The sequence below is a fragment of the Mus musculus genome, chromosome 15 (assembly GCF_000001635.26).
Source record: "Mus musculus strain C57BL/6J chromosome 15, GRCm38.p6 C57BL/6J".
NCBI classification, from domain to species: Eukaryota; Metazoa; Chordata; class Mammalia; order Rodentia; family Muridae; genus Mus; species Mus musculus.
In genome coordinates, this window is record NC_000081.6 from 66,278,228 (window position 1) to 66,298,964 (window position 20,737).

General features: G+C 45.0%; 1 protein-coding gene and 1 long non-coding RNA gene across 10 annotated transcripts in view; one reads left to right on the plus strand and one right to left on the minus strand.

The window, feature by feature from the left end:
* Kcnq3 (potassium voltage-gated channel, subfamily Q, member 3) overlaps positions 1-8,409 on the minus strand; it is a 300,263-nt gene extending 291,854 nt beyond the window's left edge. Inside the window, exon 1 of one of the 2 annotated variants that reach the window (XR_875218.2) lies at positions 7,609-8,409. Coding sequence is in view for 1 of the 2 variants with exons in the window: in NM_152923.3 (NP_690887.2) it covers positions 7,609-7,997 (389 nt within the window). In the remaining variant the exon portion in view is untranslated. The remainder of the gene's footprint in view (positions 1-7,608) is intronic. The other variant, NM_152923.3, reaches the window with a different exon arrangement.
* Gm27242 overlaps positions 1,031-20,737 on the plus strand; it is a 31,835-nt gene continuing 12,128 nt past the window's right edge. For 3 of the 8 annotated variants that reach the window (XR_384148.4, XR_384147.4, XR_384149.4), the window contains exons 1-2: positions 8,409-8,909; positions 11,086-11,146. This is a non-coding gene — a long non-coding RNA (predicted gene 27242). Of the gene's footprint in view, positions 4,224-7,784; positions 8,063-8,408; positions 8,910-9,123; positions 9,386-11,085; positions 11,167-20,737 lie in introns of those variants that run through there. The other 5 variants (XR_875390.3, XR_875391.3, XR_003951605.1 and 2 more) reach the window with 5 other exon arrangements.

A 20,737-nucleotide genomic window follows, 5' to 3' on the forward strand; every position in this document is an offset into this window, starting at 1 on the left:
GAGAGTCATTTCTGTTTTGTCTGATGAGAAGTAGCCATCACAGAACCCAGCAAGGCGATCGTTTCTTACCCTAGAGAAAGCAGGCATGAGTCAGGCTTCAGGGTGATTTTTGCGAACGACTTACTGTGGCCTAAGGGAAGAACTTTGAAAGGCTGGCTGCCCAAATATACCTGGCAGCAAAGCCACATATTTGAAGATACTTTTAATTCAGACACTTTTTTCCTCCTGAATGATGATCCTAAATGAAAAATTCATGATGTCAAAAAAACACCACAGAACAAGCACGGCCTCTCAGGACTCGAAACTTCCTTTGCTCAAGAACCACTGAGAAATTAGCCCTATCAGGACGTCAGAGTCACAAGGAGACTGTGTCGCCCTTTATGAACCAAGCACAGAGCAGCCCATCATGTACTGTATAGCATCTGAGAGGTGTAGTGTCTGCAACAAATGTCACAGACACCTGCCGTGCATTGCTGACCAAAGGAGTTCTCAGATTTCTACTTCAGCCCTAAACTGGATGGGGTTAAAGGGGTCCTGCTGGGCTGATGCACACAGCCTTCCAAGTTAACAAAAGATGGAGCCTTAGTAACCCCAGGGTACTGCGCTTGGTGGTATACACCTTTAGTCAGTTCCCAACTTCCTATCTGGTTCTGCCACCTTTCCTCAGTTTTACCCTTTGTATTTGTCAGACTTTGAGCAGCAGGACAAATCCCAACAGCATTCAAAAGAAGGAAACATTGTGGCTTCAGAGGTTTCAGCCCAAAGTCATCTGGGACTTCAGGGAGGGGTAAGTCAAGACTGAGGAGCTGGTGTCAAGCCAGGAAGCAGAGAGAGACAAGAGGAGACACCAAGGCAGATCATATCATTGAAAGTCTCACCCCTGGTGACCTGCTTCCTTCAGCAAAACTCCTAAAGTTTCAACACCTCTCAAAAGAGCTTCACTAGCTGGCAACCAAGCCTTCAATGCATGAGCCTATTGGACACGCTTCATATTTAAACCCTCATACTCTTTGGTCGGATCACCCTCGGATTTGCTTCCTAAATTACACCTTCCTGATATGGGAAGTAAGTCTGAGACCTAGGAGGTAAAGGGTGGACTGATGGAAGAAGAGTCTCTGTTTATTTCTCAAGCCCAGAAACACTATGTACAAAGACAGACATTGTGGGACTGCCTGTCCCATCGTTGTTTCTGGAAAGGAAGAAGTTGGAAGGGAAATATCTAAAAGGAATTCACAAAGGAGGAAGTAAGAAAGGGCAACTAGCTCAAGCAATCAAGCAACTTAAGCTTCCTCCAAGCTGTCATCAAATGGCATAGTTCTGCTATATGCTAAGGGACACTCAGTGTGACCAGAGAGTACTTAATGGGACTCTCACAGAGTCCTGGGTTAGTGGAGGAGAGAAGAGAGGGTATCAGTTGTGGGCTGTCAACAGGAAGAATGCTCGTCTTCCAGACTGGGTCATCTGGAGTCTCCTACATGATTCCAGTCACTCAGCCTGCAGCTGCCTTACTTATTCATGTATAAATCAGGGCAAGAATGGCCCAGCTTGCTCTTGACAGAACATGTTCAGTGGGAATAGTCTTTCTGAGGTACAATGGAAGACCTCATCACATAGGACTGCACTTTGGGTGGGATTTGAGGTTGCTCACAGGACAGCTGCAAAGCCAGAGGAAAGAGGCTGTAGTAAGAATCTCCTCCCACCGTGGCCACCGTGTAGAGGAGCAGCAGGGAAGGACAGCCATAAAGATCTGCGTTCTAGGTTGCTTCTCTTTTGCTGTGATAAAACATTGACCCAAAGCTACTTGTGGAGGAAAATATTCATTTCATCTTCCTTCGTATGGTCCATCATTGAGGGAAGTCAGGTCTGTCTTTGTTTGTTTGTTTGTTGGTTTGTTTGTTGATTTACCTGGCATCTCCAAGAAGAAAAGCATCTATAATGGATCTATGTAGAAGGAAATAAAGTGTAAGGTGGGGGCTGAGATTGAGAAAAGGACAAGAAATGCATAATTTGATAGTCCTAAGTGGTTTCCCATTGAAACAGAACTCAGGATTCCAAGCCTTGTTGGATAAGATTTCACCCCAGATATCCAAGAAGACAACAGAAACAAATGAACGTAAGCCCTGGTGAGAAATTGACATAGAAGTCCTTGCCTTGCCAGCTCCTTTGGCACAGCTCTGGCTCCAGAGAACCAGATCTAGGCATCTGTGAGGAGGTGCCTACTCTTGGTGTCATAGTGACTAAATCAGTAAGCAGGGTGCCCTGACATTAAGCAGATGGTGGCACAGCCCAGGATGTGACAGCATCAACTACAAAAAGATGAAACGAAGATTTGGTGTTACTAATATCCCAGTTAGCTACTTTAAAATGTGGTTATGTTCTTAATGAACTTCCAAAGATTTAATCTAACTCTTGAAGGAGGAGGAAGAAAGGCAAGAGGCACAAGGCCTGAGGTCTTCAGCAGAAGGAAGCCAACACCAGAGCCTATATGTAGGATGTTCTGTTTAAGTATAAGGACTAGTATATTATCCACAGATTGCATCAAGAATCAACCATGTTCTTGGGTTATCAGGCAATTTGTTATTTGAAGAAAACATTACAAAGTCTTCTAATACTTCTGTGACTGAATGAGATGCCCCAGCCCACAAGGCAACAAATTCATAATGGTTTGAAGGTCTGGTGTTGAAACTTCATGGCCCATGTAATGGTATCAAGAGGTAAAACCTTTAAGAGATGATGATGTCATAAAAGCTCCTTCCCTTGTCAGTAAAACTCACACCCTCATAAAAGAATCTTCACATGATTGTTCCGTCCACTTTCCACCTTCTGAGGCCATAGTGTTCTTCCTACAATGGACATAATCTTCAAGACATCATCTTGGAAGCAGAGACCAAATCTTCACCTAGCTAAGAAACTGCCAGCCTCTAGAATTCATAGAATTCTGCTCTTTTGTTTATATACTGCCCAACCTATGGTGTTCCAAATCTCTGTCTCCAGAGAGGAAAACTCACAATTCATTTCCATCAGCAGGCAAGAGGTCTGGAACTTTTGGAGGGTGTGGCTTAAGCAACCCTGAAATAAGCAAGCAAGTACACCAAGTTGCAGAACCCTTTACATCACATATCAGCCATCAGAGGACAAAATCTGATGCTGAAAATGGTGCCATGGTCCACAGAGGACCATGCAAGAATCTAAGAAAAGACAGTCTATCCTTTTATTTAGCCAAGATTCTCAGCTTGGCTTCAACTGAGGAAGATGTCTATAATTCGTGCATATTTGGAAATCAACAAATGTGACAAACTAAATGGGGGAAAGTCCACAAGGTCTCAACCCTAGACAAGAACTGCAGGCTACTGAGTGGAGCTGGAGAGGTAGTTCCCCAGGGAAGATTCCACCAGTTGGTTAACCAGTGTCAAATGGTCAGTCTTGAAGACATACAAAGAAGTACCACGATACAGACTAGACAGGTTATATTTAGGAATACATATGTATACACAAATACATATGTGCATGTAATAACTATTGATTAACAAGCAGGTCATGGATTTGAAGGAGAGTAGGAAAGGGCCTATGGGAGAGTTTGGAAACAAAAAAGGGAAAGAAGAAACATTGTGATTAAAATAGAATCTTAAAAATAAACAAAAACACAATACTATTGGCTATTGAAACGATTACCTTACCTTTCCCTTCATACAACTCAGGAAGCTTGAAAGTGACCTGACAGAGGAGCAAAGATCAAGGCAAGGAGATCAGACAGGAAAGAGAAGAATGAAGTGAGATTGTTGTGGAGTAGATTGGATGTGGATTTCATGGGGTTGGGGGAGAGGGGGAGAAAAGGTGGTAGATTATACATGACCAGGAGGAGACACAAAACAGGAAGTATTTGTCAAATCTCTTTATTTTCATATGTAGGTATTTTCCATCAACCCCTGGGTAAACTCTTCAGACTAAGGCCAGCAGCCAGGTCTTTTCTGTTCTGGTGCTGGAAAAAAGCAACCAGCCTTGCCTGCCAGATGCTCGGAGCCAGCCCCCCTTAGAAAACAGCAGCAGGTGTTTTTCCAGATCCTTTCCCTTTGTTTTGCTAACAGGTGGCAAGGGACAATACCCAGCTGGCTGCAAAGACATGGCCAGGGCAACAGGATGCCTTCCCAGTGCCAAGCTAGCACCAATGCCAAGATGAAGACAGCATCACTCTCCCAACAGGCTCAGGACAATGATAGTATCAGGTATGTGTGACTTCTAAGTAGATCCTGATTCAATATCAACTGACTGCTGAGTACCTCATGTACACTTATTGTGTCATGATTGCCAATTTAAGCATGAAGACCATTCTTCAATGCGGCAGGCCCACCATCCTCAGCTTCCGGGTCGTTCCTACTTAGTGCCTGCAGAACCATATATACAAACTCAGAACCCACCATGTTTCCTGTAATATCAAAGTTTGCCTTAGCCAAAGACAGGGCTGCAGTGATCTTTTCTTGAAGCCAATCAAGAGCTCCACCTCGTCCATCCACCACCCCCCCCCCAAAGCCCAACACTTCCAAGGATGATTCTCCTCTTAAAACCCCGTGGTGCTGACTCCAGCTGCTTACTGCTGTCGCTGTTGTAACAGTAAAGCTGTTATAGCAAAGTCTTGATTAACTAGAATCCTGAGAGAATTCTGCTATGTATCCACACAGCAAATGCTTACTAAGTACCTATCATGGGTTCTATGGTCTCCCAGGGCTTGAGAATAAAAAGAAAACAGAAAAGAGAGAGAGAGAGAGAGAGAGAGAGAGAGAGAGAGAGAGAGAGAGAGAGAGAGAGAGAGAGAGAAATACATCCCACTTTCACTCTCAAGAAGCTTTTGGGTTCATGGGGCAGAGAAGCAAGCTCATCAGCTCAAAGCAGCACACATAATTCTATGCCTGGAGAAGGCATAGGGGGCAACTTGAGCCTAACCAGATTGAAGGCTGAGAAAAGGTACCTAGTGAAGGTGAATAGCTAGGAGCAGGGGATGGGCCTTTGAGGCATAGGAAGCAAGATGGGAGAAATGATTGATTTTCACGTTTATATTTAGGACAGAAAGGGGAGAAAGAAACCTCACTTGACAGGCCTGGTTAATTTACAAAAGAAAGAGAGAGTACTGAACTATGAGCTCATGGTCAACCGAATTTCTTGGTCCCCTCCTGCCATTAGCCACAGCCCAGCACAGGATAATGGGCACTTCACAGTCTGAATTTTAAAAATTCTGCAAAATCCAGAATTGTCAATGAAGCTGTGTTCCCTTGTCTGGGCTCCTCCTGAGCTTGAGGAAGGATGTAAAATGAAGCCACTTGGTAAGCTTATCTGAGTATTAGGAACCCAAACCCAGCCCAAGAAGAGCTTTCCTATAAAGCATATCTTTAATCAGAAGCCACAAAACCTAGCCCCAGCCCACTTCCCATTTTCCTAACAGTGGCTCCTAGGTTCTGATCGGATCCTGGTTTGATTTCCTACTTGAGCTAGAAAAAATGATTATCAAGAGCCTTGCATTATCAATGGGCAATGGGCACCCAGCAATGCTCAGCAAAATGCCCCAAGGATCAGAAATGGAATCTGAGTACAGCCAGAAAGCCAGATATGTTTAAAATCATTATCCCTGCGATGCTGGACAACTGTCTTTATCTCCTGCAGCGGTCAAATTTTCATCCATGAAGCATAAGTTACAGGCATTACCTCATTGTGGTCACGTGAGAAACAAGCACAATGTGTATTTATCTGACAATTCTAATGGTCTTAAGTTTTGAGGTCTTCTCTGGGAAATTCTGGCTATAGGTTTGGCACTTACAAGCTGGTTTCTGAGATATGAACAAGCATACAGTAAAATAACATTGTAGCTGATTCTATAATAGTCTTTATCTATTCTCTCTGCAGACTGGGCAAGGCAAGGCTTCAGATTCCAGCTAGAAAAGGTGGGAGGAGAAGAAAGAGGGAATCTCAAGCTTCAATTAAACACCAGGCTCCAAAGGCATTGAACACACACTGAACACAACTTTATGCAAAGGGACATAGGACCTGCTCTCAGATAATTTGTTCAACCTTTTAAAACTACATATACCCTAGCATTTATTTCATTTCAATTTGAACATGGTTCTAGAGACCAAAGAATGAATGCCAGCTAAACCTCATTTCACTATGAAAGAACAACACATGTTAAGCTTTGGGTCAGATGCTTTCTGAAAATACAGAGGAATCAAAGGCTTGACCAACCAAAATCCAAGTCCCTGGCAAGGTACGTCATCCTTATTCTTGCTGCTTCCTGAGTTTTCAGGGATGCATTCTCGAAAGGCTTTTGTAACCTGGAAGAAACCTGTTGCACAAAACTGCGGTCCTGTGTGGACGCCCCACCTGGTGGCCAAACCAGGAAAAGCTCTTCCAACCTCAAAAGGCAGGCAAGTACTTAAAAAACAGAAGACATTCCCTGACTTCTTCCCTCTTTGTCAGTTAAGGGTCAACCGGAGGGAAACCAATTGCCTTAAATTGGAAGGGTCAAGGTAATAGTCTACTTCCTACCCAAACCATGACAGCCATACAGCTTCCTAAGCCAAAGCCAGGAAGCAGCTGGTATCAAGAAGTGCCTTGTCACACACATCCAAGGTGTTGTGGCACTCAGGATTCCAGTCCTGGGTGAGGAATCCCTCTGATAGTAAGTACCCTCTCTTCCTTCTTAAATACGGGTGTGTATTTTGCATCCCAGGAGTCGGTACATCTGAGTTCCATTTTTCTTCCGCCCTAGCATTTACTTTCTGGGCTAGCATGGAGATTATTTCTAGAGGAGTCCCAGGGGACAAACTTCCCACCGGACTCTTGGGTGTCCAATGCCCTGGTCAGCCAAACCACAGATGGGCAACAGTTGTACCTACAGAGATGGTAGAACCTAAACTATGGGATGTTGCACATAAATCATACGGATGTTCCAGCATCAAATAGCTTCACCTTACCTATGGCTCAGCTAAACCCTTTGGACTAAGCTTGGAAATCCCGCCCCTTTTCTATTCTCCTATTCATTTTACTAAAAGAACACAAAGACCTGCATTTTGGTCTGTCTAAGCCCCCAATTAAAGCCAAACCCATTATTCTTTTACTTCAGCATCCATTCCAAGGAAGGGAAGCACACACATGGAACACGCACGTACACAGGCACTATGCCTATGGGCAGTGTGCACCGCTACTATCCTCAACTCTGGGATATATCATCTAAATTGAGTGGTGATTGCAAGCTATCCACCCCAAGAAGAACCGGTGCTTCTGAAAGGACCGTTTTTGTCCCACTCAACTGCTTCATTAGAAATATCATCTATTTCTTTTAAGCTTCCATGACAATATCCCAGAACATACAATAAATGCGCACTTTTGCGCACTCGCCAGTTCAAATCTCCAACTCAGCTTGAAAGCCTGCTGTCCCAGGCACCAGAAACACTCCGTCACACCGCAGAGAACCATTGGCTAAGGCCAAACTGGTGTCCCTCCATCCCCAACCCAAGCCAGAGAGCACTTCTGAGTGGCCAAAGACACAACACTATGCCAGCCCTGGCCCGAACCCTAAGGTGCACGGCCGCCAAGGGGCGCCCCGAGTGGCCAGGTACTCACACAAGCGCGTGGTAGAGCAGCGCCCAGCCCCGCGGTCTCTCCAGGGCGTCATAGATCAAAGTTTGGATGCGCCTGTACTTGGCGTTGTTCCTCTTGACTGGGCGGCTCAGGGGGGTCTTTGCCAGGAGCCCGATGCCCTGCGGGGTCCTCCTCTGCCCCTCTTCGCGGCCACCGCCCTCCAGCAGCAGGGTCCCGTCTTTGTCGGCTCCGGCCCCTAGCGCCAAGGTGACTTGCTCCACGTCTCCTGGCGCCAGCCCCACTTTCCGCTCCTCGTCGCCGGCCACCGCCGAGTCCCCTCCAGCAGGGTTAGCGGCCCCGCCGCCGCCGCCGCCCCCTTCGCCGCCGCCCCCGCCAGCCGCCCCCGCCGCCCTGCGAGCCTTGAGACCCATCTGCCTCGCCCCCACCGGGCGCTTCGCCTTCTCCGCTGCTGCTCCGGGAAGTAGGAGCACTTGGGGTACGTGGACGAGGCGGCGGCGGCGGCTGCAAGCCCGGGAACTCCAATGCCATGATCCGCGCGCCCCTCCCCGCCCACCCCCCCAAAAGCAGGCAAAGGCGGGCCTCCCGGGGGCCAGAGGAGGTCGGGTGGGGAGTCAAGGGGTCACATCCCGAGCGGGTCCTCTGTGGGACCCGGAGGGGCGCAGGAAGCCGGGGTCCACGGGGAGCCCGTTGAGGGCGCGCGAGGCTGGCGCGGTGGCGCTAGGGCGCGCGACGGCGGGAGCCTGGCACCGAAGCTCCAGGGAGGCGGCGGCGACGGCGGCACCCGGGCCGGCGAGCCCGAGACAGCATCGCAGTTTATTTACAAGCCCTGTGCCAGCCGTCCTCCCGCCCGCCCGCCTGGCACACGCGCCGCCGCCTCCTCCCTCCTCCCCTCTCCCGCCCGCGCCCAGCCCGCTGCTCTAGCCCTAGCCCCGCTGCAGCGGCAGTAGCAGCAGCAGAAGCAGGCGCGCCCGGGCGGAGCGCTCACCACCCGCAGCGTTCTCTGCTTCCCTCCCTCCTTCGCAGGGGTGGGGCTCCATCGTCCCGCCCCTTGGTTGCGGGAGGCCCAGGCGGGGCCCCGCCTCTCCCCGCCGCCCCCCTACCCAAGACAGCCTTGAGGTCCAGCATCACCAGGGCTGTGAGGCCTCTACTACTGCTTCTGCTGGGTCATGAATCCTGAGGCCGTGAAGCGGGAGCTCCCCAGACCCCGTGGGCGTTGGGGTTTCCCCTGAGCGAGAGGAGAAATTAAAAGGGAGTAGATAGAGGCTGAGGCTGCAGCTTTATGTTCAGTCTCCACCCTCCACCTCCTCTGCTTGCCTTTGCAGGTAAAAATCCAAGTTGCTCGGTTAGACATGCTCACACCTCACCCACTGGCTCGGTGATTGCAATGCTTCTTCTATTCCGGGCTCCTGGGGGCTACTGCTTCTGGTAGTTTTGGGGTAGCCCCTTGTACAAGTAGGTGGGAAGACAGCTGAGAAGCGCATGTGAACATCAGAATCAGTATCCTAATTTCTTCCTGGCTCCTAAATCCTGCTGCAGGCAAGCCAGTCATGCCCTCTGACTCCATTAGCATCCTTCAGGGAAAACACTGAAATCATGGCAGTGAGTTTGTCCTACGTACGACAGAGTACTGCTCTCCACCGAAGGTTTGAAACCCTTGAATTCATAAAACCTGAGTGACAGACAGAAGGCCAGAGCTAAAGCAAGTGTGAGCCAAATTATTCCTAGTGTGGAAACAGAATCACAGGAACCACTGGGCTCTGTCCTAGGAGTCCCCATTGAGGAGGTGACACGCCTTAAGGTGAGATTCAAGTGGCAAGGTGGGAGCAGTTATGACAATTTCAAAAAGAGCCTTCTAGACAGCGGTGTGGAGGAGAAACGTAGTTCAGGTTTGCTGACGGCAGAGGAAGCAGTCTGGTCAGTCACTGGCACCATTGGCAGAGGGCAAGTGCCTCATTACCCAACAGGCAAGTTAGGGAAGCCCTCCTCCTGCCCTGGGGTACCATGACTCCTTACCGCCCAGTCTTCCCTCATGACTGTCAGGTGGAGTAGAGAGGACAAGATAGCTGTGAGTAAAGTTGGGAATCCAGTCTTAGTCTACAGGGAAAAAGCAGGTGTCTGCCTAGGAAAGTTGGATGAGCAGGGCCAAGGAGAAGCTGAAGAGTGGGGGACATCTTAGGGTTTTACTGCTGTGAACAGACACCATTGACCAAGGCAACTCTTCTAAGGATAACATTTAATTGGGGCTGGCTTACAAGTTCAGAGTTTCAGTCCATTACCATCAAGGCGGGAGCATGGCAGCATCCAGGCAGGAGGAGCTGAGAGGTCTATATTCTTAGTAGCTGGGAGGAGGATCTCAAAGCCCACCTCCACCATGACACACCTACTCCAACATGGCCACACCTCCAAATAGTGCCAGTCCTGGGTCAAACATATTCAAGCCATCACAGTGGGCACCTGTAGAATGGAGAAAAAAAAAAAAAAGAAGTCAGAGAAGGGAGGAGCCTCCAGAGATTCTCTAGAAGAGTGAAAGTGTTGACTCTAGGATTGGCATAGCAATAAACTGCTTGTTATGCTAGAATACTTTTCCCAGCAGCGGACTGTAGTATGAGAATGAAACAGAGAATTGGAAGACTTGTGGCCATCCTCAATAGAGAAAGATATTTATTGGTTAGATGGGAGGTATGTGTCTGAAACAGCCTATGGGACCTGACCTTAGTTCAGAGCAGGGTAGCCCTGGTCCCTTTATAAGTAAATCAATGATTCAGGATGAGTTGAAACAGAGAAACAAATCAGAAAAAAAAAATTCTGAAGAGAAAAGGCTAAAGGAAAAGGAATTGTCTGGATTAGAAACACCCTCACACACACCAGACAGCAACATGTCCCAGCTTTCCTATGGTACCTGTCAGCAGACACACATGACTGTGCTGTAGATGGGTTGGGTGTATCTCCCAGGGAGCTCTGCATTGAGATTTGAATTGTGAAATACAGAGTGGAAAATTAAGTTAATCAACTTCTGGTGTTTGGGATTGAATCAGGATTAGAAAATAACAACAGGATGAGGCTGTCATAATGGATGCTTGGTGGCTTTGTAGGAAGAGAGAGAAAAAAAAACATAAGTCACATCTCTTTCTCTTCCCATGAGTTGCCTCCAGGTATTAAGGCTAAAGAAGACTATTTAAAGATCCAGGCCCTTGTCTATGGACAAAATCATAGCCCAAACAAACCTCTTTTCTTTGCAAGATACCCAGCCTCCAGTAGTTCATAATAATATCCTTTCTGACCCAATTCAACACCAAACACTCACAAAACAATCTTCCCATATATAGAAGTTGCTGTTTGAAAATTGCCCTTCCTCCTCAATTCCTTCCTATTTTATTAGTTGGCCTATTTTATTTGCTATTTGTATTTGCCACTACCTAAAACTATCGTGTTTATATTTTGTTTCCTCATTTCCTGTTGTTTTCTTGCTATGGTTTGACTTTTATGTGTCCTCCACAGATCTGTGCATTGCGTGCATTGCTCCCACTTGATGGCTCCATCATAGGACACTTAGGAGGAGGTGAGACCTAATTGGAGGAAGTAAGTCACTGGGGATTGAGTTCCTGATGTGTTCCATTCATCACTGATTTCTGTATCTCTCTGTACTTCCTGTCCACCATTAAGTCAGAAGTCTACCCTATTACTGTGATGTTCTGGCCAGACACATGGGGTCACGCAACTATGAACTGAGCTCTCTAAAGTGAAGGGTAGAATGACATCTTTCCTCCCTTAGGTTGTTTATCAGATCCTCTGTCACAGTGATGAGAAAAGTAGCTAATATTCCCTCTAAACAAGATCAAGGCCTAAGCATCCTAGAAGTAGATATGTCCTGGGATAGCCTCTTCATTCTCAAATGAAGCATAAATAAGTGATGGGTAAAGGAGCAGGGTCAAGCCACCAGCACGCAGTCAACATATGTTTTCATGTGAACATTTTAGGGGTTTTGTTTTGTTTAATTGGGAAAGTCTCTGTTCTCAGTAAGGCTTAGTAATTTCAAATTAAGACCACTGAATTTACATTGATAGTGTCCAAAAAGCCTCACTAAATAAGCACACAAGATGGGCCTCAGGGCATACATAAAAAGGCATAGAAAAACCATGAGTGGTCTTGATTGTCCCTTTGACTCACCTGGGCAGAGCCAACCTCAAAAGTGGATTTACTGCCATCAGATTGGCCTAGGGCATATCTATAAACATCTTGGGTGCTAGTCAGTGTAGGAGTACTCAGCCCACTGCGGGCAGTGCTATCCCTAGTTAGGTTGCCCTGTGCTAGCTGGAGGTAAACTTGGAGTAAGCAGAATTTCTCCCATGGTCTCCACATAAAGCTCCTGCTTTGGTTTCCCCCAATGATGGACTGTAACCTATAAAATGAAATAAACTCTTTCTTCTCCTAGGTGGTTTTTTGTTGTTGTTGTTGTTAGTGCTTTATCAGAGCAATAGGAATAAAATAAGGACAGAAGCATACGATTTTATTACTTGGCATTTAATAAAAGAAAAAAAAATTGAAAATGGCACCTTGGACTTTCCAGTACATGAGGAGTTTTGGTGGAGACACAAAGGCCATTGCCATGCCTCTCATAAAAGGATGAAGCAAACTCAGTATCAAAGTTATGACTCTGATCCAATTAAACCTAAGAGTAGAGGATCTGCCAGGCATCTGAGTCTGGAACATTGATTTACTTCAATGGTTTTATAATCCAGTGGAGAACACTGTTCAGATTTCTAATAAAGGGCTTTAGAAATATCATAAAAGGCACAATGTGCAGTAAGTACCATTTGAGGGGCCATGTACTTACAACACAGTGCAGATTTTAGCTAAAAGGAGCCATATGTCCTATATCCCTAAAGTCTCTGGGATCCTGATATGCCGATGGGACATAACAGCAAGACCAACAGCGACCATGTATCAAAAAAGAATAGCCTGAGTTATAGTTCAAACAACTGAACATTCTAGCATCCTCTACTTTTAAGTCCCAGTCCATCCTATGATATTAAAATTCCATTCACTGGCTGGTCATTAAATTTGCCACCTCTTTTTTCTCAAAATACTTTTGATTTTCATATTATTCCAGTTTCTCTTGCTCTGTATCTTGACATATATCTTGCCCTAACAAAATATCTAAAACTGGGAACCATATAAAGAAAAGATTTCTTTAAGCTCATTGTTGTTGGCAAAAAGTACAAAACTTCATTTTGGAAGACAGAACCAACAGGGTGAGTCCATCAATTCGGCCTCAAGTATAGGAATCAGGTCTCTGCTTTAGTTGCTGTATTAAAAGACTACGACCAGAAGCAACAAGTAGCAGGAAGGGTTTATCAGACTTACATTTCCATGGAGATAAGAGTCCATTGAGTCAGTACTACACTGCAACAGGCTTACAGGCTAGCAGGATCAGAAAGCTGACGATGTATATCTTCAAATGCAAACAGTAATCAGAGAGCAAGAACAGAAAGCTGAGGCTTTAAACTTCCAAAGTCTATCTCCAGTGACTTACATCCTCTAGAAAGACTCCACCTCCCAAAGGTTCTGCAATTTCCACCAAACAGTGCCACCTACTGGGCACCAAATGTTATATATCTGAACCTGTGGAGCACATTCTTATTCAACCCACAGACTCCACTGGCTGGCTTGCTGCAAGATGGATGGCAGGCAGCACAATGGCAGAACCTTTTCTCACTCATGGGTGGGAAACTTCAGCAAATGAGTAATAGATATGTGATGTCAGCATAGGAGAGTAACTTGAAGGATAGAATGGAGAGAATTATAATCCTATGACATTAAGTTTGTCACCTTTGGGCAAGTTGCTGGATTCATACCTCGTTCAGAGACCATGTGGCAAGAGAGGAAGCCAAGAGTGGGAAAGGTCATTCTGCAACAACATTCTACATTGAACAAACAAGGGTTCCAAAGGTTCATCTTCATGCTTTCCGAGGGCAGTTCCACCAGTGACCTAATGACCTTTAAATAGACCACACCCCTTAAAGTTTCTACCCCATCTTCACATAGCCACATGTGTGACCAAACTTCTAACACACAAATTCTTTCAGTACAAAACAACATTCATAACAGACTTAGCCATTTTTTTTATCTTTACCTCATATATAGATGTGCCATACAAGTTCCAGAGAAAGTGCTTCCTAGAGATGAACAGTAAGGGAGAGAGCCAGAGACTTTTTATGAGCCTCTGACTTTTCCTCCAGAAGTTTTGCTTTGGGTTGCAACCATCAAGTGGTGGGATGATTCTCTGGACAAGGTTAATATGAGTATAATCAAATGAGCAGGGTGAAAGGTTCATGTCCATGCGCACATGTGTTCCTGGCTGCCCTCTTACCTCATTTCCAAAAAATATGTTATTATTGCAGACCTATTTTAAATCTACTTGCAATGTTTGCTATACACACATGCACACACAATGTAAAGTAGTTCAGAGATGAAATGTAAAGCACAAATGGGCCAAAGTGCAATGATCACAAGTTGTCATCTTGTTACCATAGATACTGTTAATATTCTGGCAGTTATAACTGCCAACGCAACCACAGAATATAAGTGACAAAGAACAACACTGAGTCTTTCTTCTTCCTCAGAAAAAGAAAGTGAATAGAGCCAGCCATCAAAGTGAATAGACTGGACCTTCCTTTCGGGAGCAGGAGTGGGAAAGAGTTACATCTCTCTGTAGAGAATGGGATTCTCTGCCAATGAGTCTCCTGCTAATACCCTGTCCACACACTTTGGAATCTGTTTACTTAGTCACCATTGAAGAATAACTCATAGAGCCACTTTTTTTTTTCTCAACTACATTACTCCCTAGATGAGTGTTCTGGACCTGGGTATTCATCACTTCCAAGAGGAGTCAGGAAAACACAGCTTTCTTTGAATCCATGTAGAGTATGTCTTGCTTAAGGGAGACACAGGGCACTCTGGTTAAAAGAGAACTACCCTCCGTAAACTCGTGTATTTGAACACTTTTCCTCTATATGGTGGCATTGTGTAGGGATGTTACAGAATTTTTAGAATATATTACCTCACTAGAGGAAGTATACCACTGAAGGCAGCCTTTGAGGGTCTTACCCCATTTCCAGTTCCTTCTCTCTCCCCCTCCCCATCTGTCTCTCTCCCTTCTCCCCCTCTGTTTTCTCCATCTCTTCCCCCTCCATCATCCTTCATATGAATGGTAATGTGATCTTGCTTCCTTGCCCATGCCAGTCTCCCACACCATTGTGGACTTTATCCTTCTGGCCGCATAAAGCAAAATATTCTTTCCTTTATAACTTCACACTCAGTTCTGTGGCTATGGCCACAGCAACAGAAAAGTAACTGAAATGTGGGGCAAGCGCATACTTTGAGTCTATTCCTATCGTGAGACAGAAGGAAATATGTTTGGAAAGAAAGGAATCCAAGATATCCTACACACACCTTTCTTCTTGAAAATTCAGAAGCTTCCACAGACACTAGGATTGTCTGATCCCTTCCCCTTCTCCATCCCCTGCTTTCTTCTTTCCTCCCTGGGCTTCTCTTTATATTAGGGCAAAGGAGGTCTTGCTTTCTCACCTATAACAACCTTCCTGAGAAGTCATGGGAAGCTATGAAAGTGTATCTTCACAATGTCATTCTGCAGAGGAGGGCAGCCTGAAGGATAGCGTTGAGGTAGCTCTAGCTCTGTGACTGATTCACCTGACCCAAATCTTGCATCAGTTTTTTCATCTAAACAGTTGGACAATATTCTATCCAGCCTATTTGTCTTGGTCCATGTCCCATCTCCAGGCTGTGCACCTGTAATAACAACATTGCTCCAAGGAATAGCCTAAGGGAAAGCAGCTCCAGGAAGGCACAAAAAGAACGAATGAGTTCTTAGATAAGTGGTGCTCACCTTCATTCCATATGGCAATAAGAAGACTTTCCTTGTAATTAAAATTTTTACATTAACCTTAATTAAAGTAATTTAATTAGGTGATAAAATCAACGTAATTTTCATGTTTATTAATAGTGGTTTTGCTGTTGTTCCTTTAAATACTTAGATTGGGCGAAATAATCTATGCACTGGATAAACTCAGCTATTCTTCCTTCCAGTGAGCATTTGCTTGTTTTGTTTCCTGGTCATTCATTGCTCTCCATCTATAGGAGATAGGAGAAACAGTAAAGAGACTCAGTAGTTAATTCAATATTGTTGTAAAAATGAGATCTACAAACGCAAAGCACTTTGTCATGTGTCATCATTGCTTTTCAATGCCCAGACGTGTGGTAGATGTTCATTATCACCATCACCATCACCACCACCACCATAACCTCCACCACCACCGCCACTGCCACCGCTGCCGCCACCACCATCATCACCATTTGCTGAATGCCTACTGCATACCTGTCACTTGGGCTGAGTCCTTTACAGAGATTATTTTATTAAATCCACATAGCAATGTACAGGATCAACATTATGCTTACTGTTCTCCATATTAACCACAAATTAAATGAGACAGAGATGTTAGGTACCTGGTCCAAAGTTAATATGGCTGAAAAACAACAGCTATAGAATTCAAGCCTGGAGTATCTTATTCCTTTGTCTGTGCTTTTAATCGTAGTACAGTGTTCATAGAGCACACTGGGCCAGGTAGGAATTTGACACAAGCAAACAGTTGGACGTGAATCAGAGTATAGAATTGCTAGCATTAATAGGGGAGTTAATTGGCGGTAAGCGTGAACAGAATAGGGGCTTTGTGGCACAGGCTCATGAATATATTATGGATATGAACAGTGACCATGAGGTGCTTCAGACATAGACAGGTGTGACTGAGTTGCAGGGATTCAAGAAAGGGCCAATGGCTGGAGGATAACTTGGAATGGGAAAACGAATTCAGTGAGACCAACTTCAAAGCCAAGGCCAGCTAAGAGGCTCTAAGGTCCAGGAAGAAAACAGTGGGATCCCAGAGGGGAAGGTCAGATGCATATGTAGTTTAGGGAGTGTTGGAAGCAAGATTCAGCACCAGACAAAATAGAGAATCATTTGACACATTAAAAATGGAAACGAGTTCACCCAGTGCCACAGCAATTCTTCCTACTGACGAGGCTCCTTGACCTGTCTCTGGCTCCAGTAATTGGCTACTTTCTCTCACTAAACCAAGAGCCTCTCCTTTGAGTCTTGATTGTTAAAATCCCTATATGTCTATGTCATTTACATATTCCAGTTACCCACTTCCATTTTCTTGCTAGTGAGCCCCTGGATCTGAGTTCAGGAATTCGGGAGTTGAATGGTCACTCAGGCAAAGATGCAAGTATTTGAATATTCAATGTATTTAAAGGAGGGACATCCAAGACACATCTTTCTATTTCCTTTGCCTACTGGGCACTTTTATGGAGAGCAGATTTCTATGCCTCCATACCTCAGCCTACAGATACAGGCTTAGTGCTAAGAAGAGAACCACAATGACGCCACCTGGAAAACCTCTCCTTGGCCTACTCTGGTTGAAAAAGATCCCTTGTACCCTAGTCAGTCACAAGCATGCATGTACGACATTGAATTCCAGGTCTTCCTCAATTCTCTTGAAGAATTCATTCCAGAGAAGAAGCTAAGAGTGGGTGTTAAGAGTGGGACAGGAGGTTGTGGGTACGTACACAATGATGGACAGAAGTCAAGCTATTGAAACAACCTGTTCCAAGAAGGAATTCTGCACACCCCTAATGCCAAATGTTTGACCATGGGCAGGTTCAATGATTGGTCCTCAGCTCCCCTGTAACGTAGGAATACTATTAATTACTTTGAAAGGCTATTTCAGTATTAAGAGAGTTAACACCTGTCAAACTTGCCACATGGACTTAATACCTGCTTACTGACAAAACTATGAATATTATTGCATTCAGAGTTTTTAATACTACACATAGTTATTAATACTACATCCAATTTAGAAGAAAACTTTTGGGTGCCAAGTCCAATATTGATTCAACACTGACCCACATTTTATAGAACAGCTCAGCTGTATATTATGATACACAGGTAATGAACTGAAGTGCTTTCTGTTTGTATTTATAGAAACCTGAGTGTAGACATTAGTTTGCTAAGATTGCTGTGACAAAACCACCCTGGCTGATGTATGCCACCAAAAGGGCTTTCTCACAACCTGGAAGCTGAAGAATGACAGCCACATGCAATGCTACTGGGACCTGCAGAGGATGCTCTCTATGGCTTTCAGGAAAATGACATCCTGTTTATGGTCTCCCCGCTTGGTTTTGGGCCATCTGTGCCTCTCTGGTTCTTTCTGACTGTCCAAATTTTCTCTTCGTAGGACTTGAGTCAGATTGGCTAGGGCCCACCTTGACAGCCTCATTTTGATTCAGTTGCTTCTTTAAATATTTTTGAATTTGTGTGTGTGTATGTGTGTGTGTGTGTGTGTAGGGGGGGAGTACACATGCTACAGTAAGCCTGGTGCAGTTCAAAGAACACTTTGCAGAGTTAATATTCTCCTTTAACCTTTATGTGGGTTCTGAATATCGGACTCAGGTCTCCAGAACTGCACAGAAAGCTCATTTATCCACTGAAGCCACCTTGCTGGCTCATCAGTTGCCTCTTTAATGGGTCCTATGTGCACATATAATTATATTCCAGGTCCGGGGTGTTTGGACTTCAATGTATTAATTGGGGATGAGACCCAGTTTGGCTAATGGCATCATCTTGCTGCAATGGTCTCATGTTCCAGCCAGAGGTCATCAGTCTAGGCTATCAAATGTTAGCCTAGTTTTATGTCTAGTCAAATCCTTTTCATTCCACGTGAATATCTCTAGAGAGGTGCAGAGGGTCCTTAGCCCTCAACCCTCCAATTCTTTTGTGGAGCGAGTGGTGCTTCCACTCACTGTGCCCTGGAGACCCTCTGTGGCCAGGCTCTGAGCAAAGCTTTACCTTCTTGTCACGACCACCCTATGAAGCGGGTGTGGGCTGGAGGTTCGTTCTGGATGTGTGTGCATTGCATAATCTCAAAGAGTTACCAAGCAGGGTTTCTAGTGTGTGCTTTTCTCAAGAACCCAGAGGATAGTGTCACCAATACTGGAAAAATTCTACACACGCAAACAAAACCCCCCATTTAATAGGAATATTAGAAAATATGCAGTTCAGGTGTTTCCTGGGAAGCCAGCGTTAGCGCGGGCTTTTGTGTTTAAAGTCCTTAGGTTTCTATACCAGCCCCATCTCTTTCTAAGTGGCCTCGGGGAAGCTCTGCCTGCCTTCTCATTATGGAAACTGGAGGAGGACATATATCTCTACTATGCTGTGGTATGGCTCAAAGCCAACAGAGACTCAGAGTCCTTATTTTTACCTCAGACTGGTCCCTTGGGTCACCTTTTTCTTTGTCTTTGCATCAGGGATCTCTGCATTTCATTTCTTCTTGTTGTTATTAGCCCTGTGTTATATGCCATCTCCTGGTTAATAACTGACTTCTTCAGAAGGTTAATGAAAGATGTGATAACTTAATATGCAGGGTACTGGATTAGTCAGAATTTACCTGTGCCTTGGTTCTGTTCTTTGATGCTACAAATTGAACATGAAAAAAGTATATGAAGACAGCATCTTTCTTCCTCAAAGAAACATTTCTTTATCTTGTGTTAGCATACACAGCATTTGATTTTTGTTTCTTTTTAAAAAAGAATTTGTGAATGGAAGTTCACAAGTCGGGATTAGCAAACCAGTTGTCTTCAGTGGACCAGGCAGATAGCTAGCAAATGCAGCTCACTTAAAGCGCTATGTACAACACCTGCCACAAGAGGGAGCTGTTTATAAACCGTAGCAACAGGTGTGATTGTGTGATGATGAAGAAAACGAGAACCAGGAAGGGGCAGGGGAAGGAATTTTGCGAAAGAGGAGAAACACTTGGCCCGAGCGTCTTATTGTCGGTCCTTCCTCATTTGTCCATACACAGGGCCATATCCTTCACACCACCTGTTCTGGGGAAGGCCTTGGGAACTATGATAAGCACATCTGACTTTGGCTGCAAGCTGTTTTCTGAGAGTAACACTTCAAGTGCTTGCCTACATAGGCTGCAAATTTCTTCTTCCTGTTTAGATTTTTTTTCCTCATGAGGTATTGATCCTACTAATTTTGTGTCAAAAAAACCATAAATATCTTGAAATGAACCCATGAAAATATTATCTATCCCTTATAGTCTCTGTGTGTTGTACTATTGTTTATAGTTATCAAACTGGGAGTAAAATGTCTGCTCAGGAGAATCCTCTCATCTTGTAGCTCCCAAACAATTCTGTGCACCAGAGGGATAGGTGATGTGCTAAAAAACTGATTGTTAGTGCCCCGCATGTATTTGACAATCAAGATGAGAGTAAAATACACCCATGGACATCTTCCCCCACTACAGTTGACAGACTCAAATAGCAGACCATGTTTGTCTACAAACTCGACCATAGTCCACCCGGCCACGTTTTGTTTCACCTCGGAAAAGGGACAAATTGTCACAACAGGATCCCTGCAGGCTTCTATAATGCTTGTGCGTGAAGTTTCTTTTTCACTTTGAACCCAACTTGTGATGGATTGAAAATCAGGAGAACAGTTACTTTTCAGAAAACACACATGCCCCCATGTGTTTGAGAGGTATGGCCCCAACTGATGCTGGGTTTGTTCGCATAACTTGTTCTGGCTGGGAGAAACATGTCCAGAAGTGAAATCAAACCCATTTCACCCTTAGGCAGCGAAAGGGTCACAGGTCCCTTACTTGCTTCTCCACTTCCACTGAGAAGAAGGCACCCCAAGTGAAGCTTTGTGAAGCACAGGAATCCTACCACCTCTCATACCTATGATCAGGCGAAAAAAAGCACTGATGGAAAGTAATTCACATCTTTTTCCTAAGAAAAAATATTTTTATCAAAAGTTATTCTCTGAAGTTCTTTCAGTGGGATGACAGGATCCTCCTAAGAACATCTGATCCAACATGGATTGTCTGAACCTAGACTGTTTCTTGTTGGAGCCGTTAATTGACAATGCAGCGGGCACAGGCTAAGCCTCTAGAACACTGACAGTCAGGCGAGTGAGCTGCTGCATCCTGGCATGCCATGATGCGGGCCCATAGAAGGAAAACTATACATGTTACGTTTCATGGTCTTTTGAACATTAGCCTGGTTGGCGTCT